This window comes from Stegodyphus dumicola, chromosome 3 (assembly GCF_044657685.1).
Source record: "Stegodyphus dumicola isolate Sdum_Otavi_A_Nest chromosome 3, ASM4465768v1".
NCBI classification, from domain to species: Eukaryota; Metazoa; Arthropoda; class Arachnida; order Araneae; family Eresidae; genus Stegodyphus; species Stegodyphus dumicola.
In genome coordinates, this window is record NC_140770.1 from 127,666,548 (window position 1) to 127,682,151 (window position 15,604).

At 35.1% G+C, this 15,604-nt stretch overlaps 1 protein-coding gene across 3 annotated transcripts in view; it reads right to left on the reverse strand.

Annotated features, from left to right (window-relative positions):
* The window catches only part of LOC118202079 (C-Maf-inducing protein-like), a 171,977-nt gene that overhangs the window by 23,380 nt on the left and 132,993 nt on the right, over positions 1–15,604 (reverse strand). For 2 of the 3 annotated variants that reach the window (XM_085813289.1, XM_085813287.1), the window contains 5 exons: positions 11,045–11,201; positions 7,839–8,093; positions 7,564–7,611; positions 4,329–4,475; positions 4,074–4,179 (listed from right to left, as the gene is read on the reverse strand). In XM_085813289.1, the coding sequence (XP_085669415.1) occupies positions 4,074–4,179; positions 4,329–4,475; positions 7,564–7,611; positions 7,839–8,093; positions 11,045–11,201 (713 nt within the window). The remainder of the gene's footprint in view (positions 1–4,073; positions 4,180–4,328; positions 4,476–7,563; positions 7,612–7,838; positions 8,094–11,044; positions 11,202–15,604) is intronic. The other variant, XM_085813288.1, reaches the window with a different exon arrangement.

A 15,604-nucleotide genomic window follows, 5' to 3' on the forward strand; every position in this document is an offset into this window, starting at 1 on the left:
GAATTTTGTAAATATACGTAAATTCTTGAAAGTTATGTAAAAGTAGAAGTTAATGTACAAGCATAAAATTTTAGATGCTAAAAGTAAATGCTCAAAAGCAATGAATTCAAATTTAAGTATTAAACTGTAGATAAAATCGTGCTTTAGAGCGAAAGCCTGCATGTCTAAAGATGAATGAGGGGGAAGTTAGAATGAATGTGTTTTGTAGGGTTCTCGACCTACACTTGAATTTTAAGAATGTTAAAGTAGCTCATCCAGTTGTAGAATGTCGAGTAAGGTGTGTCTCTAACAAATCATTGTGGTTAGGGAAAGTGTTGCAATACTAAAACACGAATATTCCCGTTTGACACCACACATGGTGGAGAGCCAGGGTAAAGTTAAATTCATGTTTGGATACTTGAATGAATGTGAATTAAGCAGTAACTAAGGAAAATAAATCGTTCAAAAAGAAAAACTTATTCAGTGTCAAGAAAGTGTAAATTATAATATATTTAGAAAGATAATGATACTTATTCCTTCCAGATGCTGGAAGGAAGAGAGGAAGAGAACAGATTCATTGCTAAAGTCCAGGAAAGGTTGCTGTAAGAAGAGAAAATTAAATAAGTATCTACAGAAATTTATTCTACCTTTTGTGAGATAACTTTTTTTTTATGTAAACGAGGCTCTTAAAATTTAGTTCAGAATTGTGGAAACTTTTCAACAGGTCGTTTCTAGGACCTGCTTCCAAGTTTACCAAATTCTGGCAGCGGCAAATGTAGGGTTTATATTTATTTTAACTAATATTTATTTTAAGTTTAAACTATCTCTCCTGTCAAGCCTTACTTTCCCCTGGAATTGCCAATGCCAGAGTATGTAAATTTTAGTAGAACGCGCAAGGATTCAAATTGTCAGCGGAAGTATTCTGAGTTAAATAGAAGGGAAACGAGTTCGAAGGTGTGCTTTCTTGCTTCACGAGCGTGGAGGTGGCTAGTTAGAAATTGAAGAACCACGCGTTTCAGCCTGTGTGCTTGCCTCGGCAGTTTGTTAATCTTTCAACGTAATATTCAGAAGTTTGCTGAATTATCAGCGGTATCTTAGAACGCGGTGAGGTTAGTTACGTTTAGAGATCCTCGTAGTTAGTCACTTGTTATTATCTCTTTTCAGTTTCTTATTTTTATTTTACCGCCGGGTCGGCGTAGTTTGTAAGCGTCAAGAGCACGCATTTGTAATTTCTAAAGTTGAATAAAAAGGGACTTAAACCCTTCTCAAGACTTTGTCTACTTTCCAGTTCTCGGCAGTCACCACTATTGTTGCGTGCAGGTTGGAAGCGTGCAACATTACAACCTGATGCCAAAACCAACGGCTCCAGTTAGCAATTGTTTTCGGTGAACTTCTGAAAAATGATTTTAATGTGCTGGGCAGCCTTTGGTTTTCAAATGAGGCTCACATCCGTTTAATTAGATATGTTCATAAACAAAATTCACTATGCTGGGCATTGCAAAATTCATATGTTGCTCAGATAATCCTTTATTGTGTGTGGACCTAGTTAGTGTATGATATTTTCTGTAGGCATTTTCGGTCCAGCGTTCATTGATGGAAACATCACAAGCAAAGGATATCTTAGTAATATTCGAAAAGAATTTGTTCCGTTTTTGTTTGGGATGCGTGATGCTTGGTATGAGATGTTTGATAAGCGTGTGCTGCCTAACCGTTATCCCCATATTCATGAGACCAGGTCTGAATGACCAGCAGTGTCACCGAGTATGACTCCATGCGACTTTATCTTTGAGGTTACTAAAACGACAGAGTGTTTTAGATGAATTGTGCAAGAATTCATGAACTGAAAGTGAGTATAGAAGCAGAAAATTTCGACATTTCCTGACGACACATTACTTACAATAATGGTCTATTCTGTTTTAAGGTTGCGCCATGTCGGTATCGAGCATGGGTCACACACTGAATATATTGTGCTTTAAATTCTTAAGTTGATTGAGATCATTCCCCAGAAATAAGAACATCTTATGTCAAGTGGTTTGTAAATTGTGGACATTTTCAATGGTTTTATATATTAAAAATCACCTGGTACTTTTCTTCAGTCTTAAATTGATTAATTAAATCGAACATAGTGTATTCTATATTTTAGAAGTCAAAGTGAAATTACTATTAAAATAAAGACAATTTTTATTGCCCAATGCATGCAACTGAACAGAAATTTTGGAAAATATTAGACAAGAATAAGAGCAGAAATTTATATTTTTAATAGATGGTTATTATTCATGATATATTACTGAACACTTCGAATATAAAAACAAAATGTCGCTTAATTTAAGTTTATCAGGCCTCAACTATCCTATTGCGATAGCGCATTTCAGTCCGATTGTCGTACTCAACATAAGAAATCTGATGTCATATATTAGATCAGAATTTTCCAGTTCCAGTTTCTTCTTTCAAAACAAATAATGAATGCGTAATGCTTTGTTCTTTTATAAAATAACCAATAGCGAATAAAGCACAAAATTCTTATTTACCTATCTCTCAACTAACTTCCCTGCCTCTCATTATGATACTATCCTACTCATATGTTATCAGATTACGGCATAACGATGCGGGTTTTCACAGTACGGCCTTTTCAAGAAAGCTGACCAACATATGACAAAAGACAATCACAGTGGTGCTATACCATAAAGAAATCAGCAAATTTATAAAAGCGAATTCTTAATTTGAGCCAAGAGAAAAATTGAACCATTAAACTGCATATCATTGATCTAGCACAAGGTTAACATAGCTTCAGGAAAGATTTGTGAATTCACGTTAAAACATTACTATGGAAAAAATACCATTGATTGATGACCTTGACACACAGTTGTTTACACTGTTGCTGAAAAGTATATTCTAGTGTAATTCAATGGAATCTTTTACAAATCTAACAACTGAGAACTTGAGAGTGATTTTGGATTTCTTGAAAGAATACAAAAAAAAGGGATTTTAAGAGGGAAGAATAAAACGTACGTGCCCAAAGAAAGTCTAGCGATTAACTTAAAATCATCGCCCTACTCAAACAGGTTATGGTAAACAGATAGCTGCCAAAACAAAAAGTTAACATGTTGGTGAGACCTGATCCAATGATGCGCACATAGTGTTATAAAGGCAAATTTTTCTGGCTGTTGGCATCTTCGAACTCGGTCATTATGATGCAACTGCACAGCAAAAAGTGGACAAGAGAGTCCGAGTCCGTTTCTACTCTGTATCCAAACCATAAGAGAATTTCTGCTTACTTACAAGTATATCGAAGGAGTCCACCCCTGCATTCCTACACGGTCATCAAATGAGGTTACGTCAATAGACGTAATCAATGGATCCAATGTAATTCCAGCATTGGATAATAGGAAATTGCTGAAAGGTGGACTTCTGGCCATTGACTATTACTACTAGTAGCATTTAGAAAAATAATCGCTAGTGTCCGCTAGAAACATTGCAGCAAAAACATCACAGACAGAAACGTCGCTCAGAAAACAACGCAAGAGTCGCGGAGAAAATAAGTCAAGACGAAAACATCGTTGTATGAAACATCGTGGGAGAAAAGAAAGCAAGAAGAAAACATCGCAGTTCTAAAACATCGTGGTATAAAACAATGTTATAGGGGAAAAAAATTAAAAAACATTGCTGTAAAAAATATTGCGGTAAAAAACGGCGATGTTTTTTTGAATAGCTTGATGTTAAACGACGTTTTTTTTTTTTTTTTTTTTTTTTTTTTTTTTTTTGAATAGCTTTATGTTAAACGACGATGTTTTAGAACTGCAATGTTTGAACCTTGCTTTTTTCTCCCACGATGTTTTGTACGACGAAGGTTTTGCTTTGCACTGTTTCCTCTGCGACGTTTCCGTCCGCGATGTTTCTTCCTGTAACCGTCTTGCTAAGATTCGAACAGGTAACAGTGTTACGAGGACATCCTTCATAGATCAACATTGGTTCTCATTTTAATTTGAAGATATCATCATTTCCTTAACTTATTGGACTCAAATCGCTCTTTATCAAGAAATGTCAAAGCAAGCGTGGGGTAGACAAAATTTAAATAAAATGCATTTATTCGTTACCTGTGAGCGCGGCAAGCCCACCATCCGTAACCCGTGTCTCGCACAGATTGAGAACCTGTAGGTTCGGAAGATGCTCTGCCAGGAGTCTCAAACCGGAATCACCGAACTAGAACAAAGCGACAGCAATTGAAGTAATGTTAAAATACGCAATACACAAAAAAAAAAAATATTGCTCAATATAAAAATATGAGATAGAAAATAAACTAAAAATTATTAAGCTCAATAAGCAAAGTAAAGCAAAGAAACGATTCTTACTTGCGTTGACCACAAATTGAGGTATCGTAAGGATGACAGCTTGATGATTTCCTCTGCACATGCGCTGGTCACTTGGGTGAAAGCTAGAGAAAGACATTCTAAGTCACCGAAGGAGCCACTGTTCAGCAGACGTGATACATCCGCATCCTAGAAATATATATACAAACCAATTTAAAATAATATTATTGTGCATCGTAGTTCATTGAATAATCTATTCCTATGTAATATATTTGCACATAACGTTTCAATACAATAACATATCATTAAATTCCTTCATGTGCCAATGTAGCATACGATGACCAATACACGTTTTGGGTAATACGGATGAAAATATGATTTCCTCTGAAACTGGGTGGTGTAGTAATGAATTCGTTCGTCTTCACCATCCTTCTTGCACTTCTCATAAAGCTATAAGATCTCTACATTATGTAACTTGTTATGCATTAAAGTTACCGAGTGTTGTTACATACCAGTCGTCAGTTATGGTCTGCACATAGTCCGAAAATCTTGATACCATATAATTCGTTGTGAAGTACCACTAAAACGCAGCCTACCGAGCTTTGTTGCATAAGATGTCAGTTTGTAAAATCATTAGGATTTTTTTGGAGCAGGAAACATGGGAAACCAGTAGTGTTCTCACCAGAATTCGAACTTCAGGTCTCCCGACTGCTAGGCAGACGTATTTACAATTACACACGAAGGCACGCGATAGGAAGAGAGAAAATGCCTTACGTTATCTCCCACAAAAGGCAACTGAAGAGGCAAGGACCCAATCGCAAAATCCTGGTGTTGACGAATTATCGTCTACCACATTTTAGATCGGGAGGCACTTGCAGACTAGTTAGGTTTATCAAAGCAAGAAAAATAAAAAATTGTGCAATGTTCTCGCCGAAATTTGAACTCCAGACCTTCGGACTGCTAGCCGAACATGTTTCCAGTTACACACGAAAGCACGCAGTAACGAGGAGAAAAAATACCTTCCAAGCTGCGTCCTGCACATAGCCATCAGATAAATTTATAGCATTACCACCAAGAGGCAGGGTATCGGATATTATCACGCAACTGACGATCAGTTATGGCTTTCATAAAATCCTAAAATCACGATTTTTCATAATTTGTTGTGTGGATCATCAACAGCCAGCTGTTTGTAGGAACAGACAGTGTGAAAGGGTAAAATTCAAACCTGGTAGAATCAAAGACAGACTTTTTGATTCTACCAGGCTTGAAATGCCGGCGAGTCTATAACAAAATATTTGCAAGCGCATAAACTTATCTGTCCGACGCAAGGGAGCACATGTGGATCTTTTGACAACTAGCCAAATAAATTTATTAAATTATCAGAGCTCATAATAAATAGATATGTGAACTTACAGAACACACTGCACATCTGAATAATAAATAGTTTTAACCAACAGAAGTCTAGTATATGTAAAATTATAAACTATTACAAGCACAGTCTCTAAGGAGACTACGTTCATCTGTCATTAACGTACTGCAAGTATAAAAGTTCTGCATTGCAAATCAAAGGTGTTTAGGCGTTCATAAAATGGTTTTTCAACTTAAATAATTAGGTATCTTATGCACATTCAGTACAAGAGCAGAAGGCAAATGTTAAAAGTAAGACTGCCTAAATTTTATCTCGATGTCTAAAGAGATATCCATAATGTGCATCAAATGGATGTGTTCTTCATCTCTGAAAAGTCTATTTTCTATTTATTATATGTGATCTTGATGTGTTTGCATACTTATTGGGTATCCAAATTATCCGAAACCAATTTTTAATCAATTTCCATTACATATGATATGCATATGTAATGGAAATTTATTGCATTTATGTTCTCTGAGACTCATTCAACTAACATACCCCACGTTTTTTTCTTAGTGTAATAAAAATGGAAGTGTAAAACTAGAAACAAAATATACTAAAAATTAAAATTTAATCGCTAAAAATTTTATAATTGCTGATAATAGGTAGTTTTAATAAAGAAAGAAAATATAATTTAATCTGCTAACCAAACTTCTATTTTCTCCTTACTAGTAATTTCTAAGAACGGATTTATTATGTTTAGATAGTTGTATAAATTCTTATATATATATAAGAATTTATACAACTATATATATATATATGTGTGTGTGTGTGTGTGTGTGTTTAAAGAAAGGGTTAAAAAAACAAATGTATAAAAAGTTAAATTGGAGCTCTTATGATATTTAATAATTTGCCATAATTAATACATATCATTTAAAATTTATGAAATAATATAACCCATATTTCCTTGCCTATTCTTTTCCCTAATTTTATCGTCCGAAAATCAAGAGGGCAGAATTATGCCAGAAATTTTATTCCCGAAGAATACGGTTACAGTAAGAACGTAAAAAATGAAAAGTAGCCATGGCTAAATTGCAGTTAACTATCAAAATATTATTTCTTTAAAAAACTGTTTTCCGGTTTTCCTATATATTAAGGATATGTAATAATATTACTAGTATAATATAAAATAAAATATCTTAATTTCTACTTCTTTGTAACTTGAATCTCGCTCATTCCTCTTGTTGTCTTTGTTACTAAATAATCAATAAATAATTAGAGAAGGTGTTTGCTTTACTGTAAAACGTCTGTTCGTATATCAGCCCAGCGTAAAGTTCAACAGTTAAAAGGGAAGGGTTTAGCATGACCTTCTCAGGTAATTCGTGAAAATTTGTATGTGTTAGTAAGACGAAAACAATCACTGTGTGGACAAATCCATTTTAAATTTTAAAAGGAGCTCTTTCTCTGAAGGCATACAGGAAGGGGAGAAACACATGAATGTTCTTAAAACTTCCAGAATCTGGCGTCAAATATCTGGGAAGGGGGGAATGCGATAACATTTAACGTATAACAATCATCAAGAAATTTTAATTCAACTGAAAATTTCTTTCACTTCTTCAGGCATAAAATATACATCTTAACGAATTTTACTTAATTTCATATTTCGTTAATTGATTAAAATTTTTCTAATAAGAAAACGTTTGTCTTTGTTTAAGTAAATTTCTAGCATAACTGTATCTCAGAAAATGAAGCTTCGAACGCATTCCTACAAATAAATTTTAAGTATACTTTTAAAATATTTCTTTTGTTCTATACATTGCCTGAAAAAACTTCAGCTGAACTCACACTTAAATTCTTAACATGTAACAACACTGTTACCTTCTCAGTAAAACTACAAGCATATTTATAGATAACTCATAAAGTGCTTACCGTGGACTTGGAAGGAAGAGCTAATTTCTTCGGACCGCCTTTTTGCTGCTAGAAGAAATAAAGTAATATACAAATTGAAAATATTGCATTTCTCTTAAATTTATCGAAGTTTATAAATGTAATCACACATGAATATATATTTTCGTACAATTCCTTTATTAGGAATTTATTGATTCTTATTTTGTTTATGTCAAAGGAGCCTTTATTATTTGCAGTAAACAAACATCCTGTCTCGGCATCTAGAGTGTCTAAATAAAATGGAATAGTTCTATTACCAGCTGGCGTAAATGCATCTGTTTCTCGCATAGCACAGTGTAGTGTTTCTTCCCGCTCGGTGTACTCTGTAGGGTGGTGATCAGCTGCAGCTGGAGGTCCCTGCTATCGACCACATCCATTTCCAACAAGGCACACAATGTCCGCTGGCAAGTTTCGTCATCTCTCAGAGCTCTAAGCATGCATGGACCGAGGTTCTTCGTAAGGGATTGCAAGAATTTTCTTCTCTTGTAGCAACAGGACAAAAGCTTTTCTAACTGGAATAAATTAAGGATTTGATGTCAAGAAACGTTTCTCTAAATATGAATATCTACAACAAATGCATTTTGAGATCAAAAAATAATGAAAGAGTTATCTAATAGTTATTAATTAATTCGACAAAGTACTCGAAGACTATTTTACTTCAGTGATGTGCTTTCATGGGAAACATGCTTACACATAAGAAAAGTAAAAAAAAAAATACATATGGGTTTGCTAATTTAAGTTGACAATCACGTTAATTTAAGTTGATAATCACGTTAATTCATTTAGGTTAATAAGTTGATAGTTCAATTTGATAATCCCGTATCTATTGTAGAGATCATTTGGATGCCAATTGTAGAGATCATTGAGCTCTTAACTTCTTACACCAAGAGAATATGCCTGAGGAAATGCGATTAACTCCTTACATTTTTACCCGTTTAAATCATGAATAGAGAGAGGCTAGAAATCCAGTCGGACAAATAGCAGTAAAGACGAATTACAGACCTTTCCACATTTCACATTTAAGTTCTAGCACTAATTTAGAAACTGTTAGGTTTTTCCGACCAGCAAAAAAATGAGAAAACTATCCCTCGCTGGGATTCGAACTACGGATCCTTCATGATAGTAAACAGAAAATAAATACTGCATAATTCTTGCTACATATTGAAAAAGCAACTAATTTAAATAATCTTTATCAAAGTAGAAATGCAAACTTTTTAACAAGCTGCATACAAAAATAAGGACAGCAAATATTTCAAAGATTTACGCGCAACAGTAAAAACATATTTTAGTAACGCTTGCTTTATTCAATTCAAGCAAATGCTTTTCCAACTAAATTTTGCAATATTTCTGATTATACAGCATATTGTGCAATCTCAATAGTGAACTTTAAGTCTTTATCAAGAACTATCATTTTCCATTATTTTGCATAGTATGTATGTGCTGAGATCCCCACACGATCTCGAGATGAATGAAAAAAGGACTCATAGGAATTCAAACTAATTATGATGTAGTATTTTGTCATATCTATTTCTTCAAACTGGTACATTTTGTAGTGTGTCTCATTTTTAAATTTCCGCCTTGAACCCACCCCTCCCCCCAAAGGGCTTCTCTAAAATAGTGCCAAGCTCTATACAGGTTATGTTTTGGAAACTTCTTATAAGGTATTTCTCCCGCCTTCCTAGCGTGCCTTCGTGGTGTAGTCGTTCTGCACGCTGGGCCCGGTATTCCAGAGGTCCGTGGTTCGATTCCCGTCGAAGGCGATTGCTCATTTTTCCTCTCTGTGGCTTTTCCAATTAACCTAATGTCTCTACACTCTAAGACAATCAAAAGCTTAGGGATAGTGTCTTTTCAGGTTCATCTATATCATCTTTCCTGGATGCATCAAGGAAAATGAAGACTGCGAATTTAAGCATAATTTTAAGGCTTCTTAGCTTATCTGGAGTTTCGGGTCTCAGCTTTATGAGCTTAGGCAGTAGTTAAGCCTTACTAGTTGAAATCACAAACATATTTTTGTCTATCTTCAAGCCAAATGTTTTCCAAACCATTAATGCTATAACGCATTGATGTATGTTATAAAGTTCTCAATGTTTTTCTGAGGTCATGCCAATAACTTGTCCAGCCAGCTAAGCCATCGAAATTTTTTTTATCTTATCTCCGAATACAAAGCTTAACCATTGGAAAGTTACTTGTGAGCCCAGCTGTGTACTCCTTTTAGCGACGCACTTTTGAGGATTCGGCTTCGATCGCTTTCTAGCTGCTATCTAGTGGCACAACCTCTTAGTGAAGGTAATTGCCAAACCTCTGCTTCGTAACCTTCCAAGCTGGTAAACGATGTTGGAGGTCAAACTGAAGGCTGTGGCATAAAATCTAGATCGCACCGCAATGCAAAAGTGTACTTCTGCCTTTGCAGGCGATATTCGGATTTATTTTTCATTTCGAACGCTGCTTGGTTGCCTAGCTGCAACACATTATCTCCTCGTAGCATTTGTAATGCAAGATTGAAGAACATAATTATTCGTTGGTGTTGAAATCGTGTTGGGGGAATAGTTAGGAGCCTCTGATGCTAATATAATATTTTGTGTTAGAGGTCCAAACATTCATTTGAGCTATCTGTAGCATTGTGAGACATATAGTGAGGCGCCGCGCCGCGCGTACTTCGTTTTGCAGTTTTTCTCAGTATATATGGAGACGTGAATCCTAGTATACCCTTGGTTATCAATACGTGGACTCGGCGTTTGTTTGATTTATTACCATGGTACAGTGATGCCATCTCTTAGGGAAGGACATAATTGGGTTAATGTTCTTGAAGCTAATAAACGATTATGGTGTTCTAATTTAAGAAAGAGTTTTAAGGCTCATTGCAGCAGTAAGCTCAAGCACAGCACACTATTAAACTGATATTGTCAGATTCTTAACACATTGAAAATACCTTATCCCCTTTAATTTTTTATTACCAAAGTACACTTTATCTAATATCAAGAGGATTTTAGATTTGACATTACTTTCTCAATCTCTCAGTCATCATACTTAAGGTTCAGCTTTGCCGTTTGCCATGATTACCTTAAATTTTCTTTCTCACGAGCTGCACCGCTCTCAGCATTTTACTTTGCCAGCGAAACCAATCTTTTTGCTTTATACCGTTAGTGCAATAAATAGCTTTGACAAACTAATCACACCAATTGAATATTTACTCAAAAACATCTTGTGTGCCTAAACGTTTCCAGACATCTCAATTTTACTGTTTTTTTAAATAAGTACTTTTGCACGTATTTTAGGAGTTTCGCATACGGCGATGCAGTAGCCTCATTGTTTCTGTGTTTTGTAAATTATGAATTAAATTTCATGTTTATGCTTTAATTTTATTGACGTATTAACTAGTGCCTAAACTTTTGGGACATAACTGTGTTTGTTATTTGAATTAAGATTTTTACCAATGAAACGAAAATGCATTAGGTATTTTTACCATAGCACTCCAAAGATCTCCATCATCGTCGCATGCGATGTTCCCAGGGCAGTACAAATGGAACCACCCTTCTTTCTCCTCTCTAACTCCCAAGAGCATCTGATGCACTCCACATCTATCATCCTCCACGAAGCGACGAATGACATCCTTCAACTGCCTTCAAAAACAACAAAAAAGGACAATTTTTATTTCATATAAAATTGATGAGGAAAATATTTCTTGTTCTCTTCATACGATCATTCAATGTATTCTGGCAAAAAAAGGAAAGAATGACACATCATACTGAACGTAAGGAAAGCGTTAATTGATGAACATTTTAATTTTTAACAAAAGTGCTTTCAGCTATTTAACGCTATTGCCACATTGTTAGCTGCACTTGAAAAAAGCCAAGTGTTCAACTACTGTAACAGCCTCATCTGAAAGTTAATCTACGCCACACGCCATTGATTTTCTTGCATGGAGTAAATGTAAACATTTCGGATGGTAACTCTAAACTGTAATCTGGACTTCGCTTTTACTAAAATAATTGCTTTTCAAGCAATAAATGTTAAAGAAATTAAAAGGTTTTGATGATTCAAGAAATTAAAAAGTTCAATTTTTTTCGAGGCAAAAATATTGTCATATGTAACTTTTTTTTTTTTAAAAAAAAAAGGTGATTATGAAAGAAAATTGCATTTGGATTTGATGTAAATAATTTTAATCTTTAATCAAACCATGAAAATTACCTAATGCATTTTTATGAAGGCAGGTAAATCTTGAAAAAAGCCAACATTTTTTAGAGTTTGGCATTACAAAAACCTAGTCTGTCAATTCTGATGCAGATAAAAACCAACTGGACTCGACTGCCTCCTAATTAAACTGTGACATAGTTTTATAAAATATGAAAGAACTCAGCTAAAATTTCTTTCTTTGGACAAAGGCAAAAGGGGTTAAGAGAAATTTAATATCAAGGTCCCTACAAGCTGTAATTAATCTTTACGAAGATAAACTATCAATCTCAATCGCATTTAAAATTCGTATTGTTTCTGCTTATTCTTGCATTGTATATGTTATCAGGTTCTGTGTTCCTCCTTACTTGCTTAGGGAACATTAACTGTCCTGACTCGGAACAGGAAGCTTACTAAAGCTATGTTCAATAAATTTGGGAAGTAGACAATACACACAGGAAGGATATACGAAACCCTTTATTTTTCTCTCTTTACAATGATTTCCGGACTTCGGAATACAGAGACCAACCACTTGTGGTCTGAACGTAAGAATATAAAAATATTAACTAAACTCTAACTAAACTAACTTTGGATTAATCAAACAAGTGCCTAACTCCAAGATTGTCCATATATTAACAAAAAGCCATATGTAGTACAGAGAACTGCTAACACTACGATACGTTTAAAATTATCAAGAGGATTAAACCTCTGGCCTTGAAGGCAACCAGCAACCGAGTAAAACTACTATGGCAAGCGGCCTGCTTCTAATAACTCCTTCCTCTCTCTTGCTTGGCAAAAAGCCACAACTTAAGTACTTGGCGTTCGCAAGACAAATTTGCATAAATAAGTTAAAGCTTTTAATTCTGGCCGGAAGTAGAAAATAAGAAGTGATAGTAAAGATTTAAAATAAAATAAACGTTAGTAAAACTTAAGATCCTTACATACTTCCCGCCACAGGTAATTAGTTTGAAACTGAGGTCTAAAACGACCTTGTTGAAAACTTTTATCTCTAGAATCTAACGCGAGGCCAATCTTTTACAAACATTTCTCACTAGAAACTAGAAATTTAAAAAAAATCGTTTTTACATTATCAACTCCTTGGACAAGATTTTTCGTCTGTACTGCATCTAAACAGGAGTTCTTAGTTGAAATCTGGTTCCTTCCAGAGATCTGGAAGGAAAACTAGTTTAATAAAATGTTCCACAATTAAATGGCAAGTAACATGAATACTTATATTTCTGTTTTACATTCTTATTTCATTCATGACGTTATTTTATTATCTCCCCGTGCTCTCTGACATGTGTTGTAAAGGAAAACACCAAACACGAACGTGTCTATGTACAAGTGTTCAACACTACCGCCTGCAATCAAAACACTAACGTGTTAAAATTCAACATAACAAGACCTCAGAACACGCCTTATATTCATCTCTAAACCCTGAGGTACTATTCTGAAAGTGGCTAACTCTGAAGTGTAGCGTCAGAGAGCCTAACTACATTCATTCAACCTTTAACACATATTCACAATAATTTGCTCTTTTTACAGTCACACGAATAAGTTAAAATTTTTAGCATTACTTTCACTTTTAACATATCACAGTATTTCTTAACGTTTAAAATAACAGTTCACATTGTATATAAGGACATATTAACATGCCGTTAATTTTACGCATTTTAAAACATTCATTAGTAGTACATTGTTAACTTCTATTCTTTTCCAAGCAAGTGCCAATTCTTCTACATTGAAATACTACATTTCAAAAGTCTTTCAGACTAAAACTTCTTTCTTGCCAGAATCTTTTAAATAAAATTTTATACAATAACTTTTACAATTTTCTTAAGGTACCTTTCTCAAACATTATCAAAGCTTTTACAATATTCAAGTATTTACACATTCCTATTATACATTAATTTTAGTTTTACTCGCGAGTAATTGAAAAACATAATACCAAAATAGGTAACAACTCATTTCTCGTCTTTTTGGCGATAAAGGTAGACCTCACATGAGGTAAAACTTCTTGAATTCTGCCACTTGCAGTAAGAATGAAAGATTAACTTAAGGTTTCAAAGTAACATAAAGTTTGACTTATCTTTGTGATATTCGGACATCCTTTTTTCTGCCCAGTCCTGGAAGGTAGCGAAGACTACGGTTTGGTTTATCTTCCTTCTTGTGCGGGTTCGCCCTTCGGTTCCTTCCTCGATGAGCTTTCTTTTTCTTCCAGTGCGGTCACCCTTGAAGACCTTCTTTTTAGCCTCTGCCTGTGGTCTCGGCCGTTTAATGGCAGCTGGTCTTGGCGGAACCGGGACAACTCTCTCTCGTTCCTGCTTGGATCCCGTTGCTGGCTGTTCAAATTTTTCTTGCTTCTTTACATCTGCAGCTGGTCTTCTTTTATCCATTCGTCGACATTTGCTGCGTAGACTCCAATCCGATGGGTAGATCTTCCGTTTTGGAGCCGGGTTATAGTTGCCGTTATTTCTCCTCGCTCTCTTTGCATTCGTCGTACTTCTCCCTTCTTCATTCTGGGGGTGGTCGTGCTCTCTCTTTTCTGGTCGGTGGAACGGCTTCTTTTTCTTGTTACCTTCAATTTTCCAACGGAGAAACTTTCTTTTCAATTGCTCCTGCCTCCTAATGGCTTGCCCTTGTGATTGTCGTTGTTCCACCTCTGGAGCTTGTGCCTGCAGTGCCTGCTGTGCCGGATCCTGCAAAACAACTTTAAATATTGGCATTTTATTAGGATTATAGAATGGTTTTATCTGGTCAATGTTTGCGGCGCATGTTTCACCATTCCTGGCTTTTAACACCACTACAGCCTGAGTTATTTTTTCTATGACAAATGGTCCTTCAAATCGTGGAAAAAATTTGGCAGTTTCATTTTCTGGTGCTGAAGAAAGTGAATGCTTAATTTTTAGCACTTCATCTCCTACTTTATAAGTTACTCCCCGTCTTTTCATATCACAATAAAGTTTCTGTTTTCTCTGTGCTACTTCAGTGTTCTTTTTTGCTTCTTTAATTAATTTTTCTATATCGCCCATTTTAAATTCTGGGGCTCTTTGTTGAACATAAAATAATTTATCTAACGGCGTTATAATCTTTCTGCTTAAAAATAACTCAGCAGGAGTTTTGCCCGTTGTATCATGTTTTGCGGTCCTAAGGGCGAAAGCTAATTCATTGGCATAGTTATCCCAGCTTTTATGAAAATTTTTAACATAACTACGGATAATTTTCACTATATTTCTATTGACCCGTTCGCTATATTTGATTGCGGCCGATACGAGATCATTTTTAAATGACGTATGCCTAGTTTTTGGCACATGTTTTCAAATATATTACTTACAAATTGAGGACCATTATCCGATATAACTTTTAGGGGCGCCCCGTATTTTAAAATATAATTATTTAAAATAAAATCAGTAACTAATTTCGCGGAGGCTCGTTTTAAGGGAACAATTTCGGTCCACTTACTAAAATGATCAACCATAACAAGGAGACACCGACATTTATTTAACTGACTTTTTGGGAAAGGGCCCAATAAATCGATGCCAATTATTTCATTTGGAAATTCGGATTTAATACTATTTAGAAACCCGGCCGGGCGGAAATTAATATAATTAACTACTTGAAATGTTGGGCAGGACTGGACATACGCCCTTGTTAACTTTTGCAGTTCAGGAAAGTAGACTGCTCGCGTACGCGTTGGATGGTTTTTCGAATACCTGGATGGTTTTTCGAATACCAGCATGAGAAGCTAATGGGCAGTCGTGTTAACTCCTGCAGTATATTTAATCTAAGACTAACTGGGATAACAGGTCGAAATTCGTTGTTGGAATTCGTAGTTTTTGTATAAAATAATAGA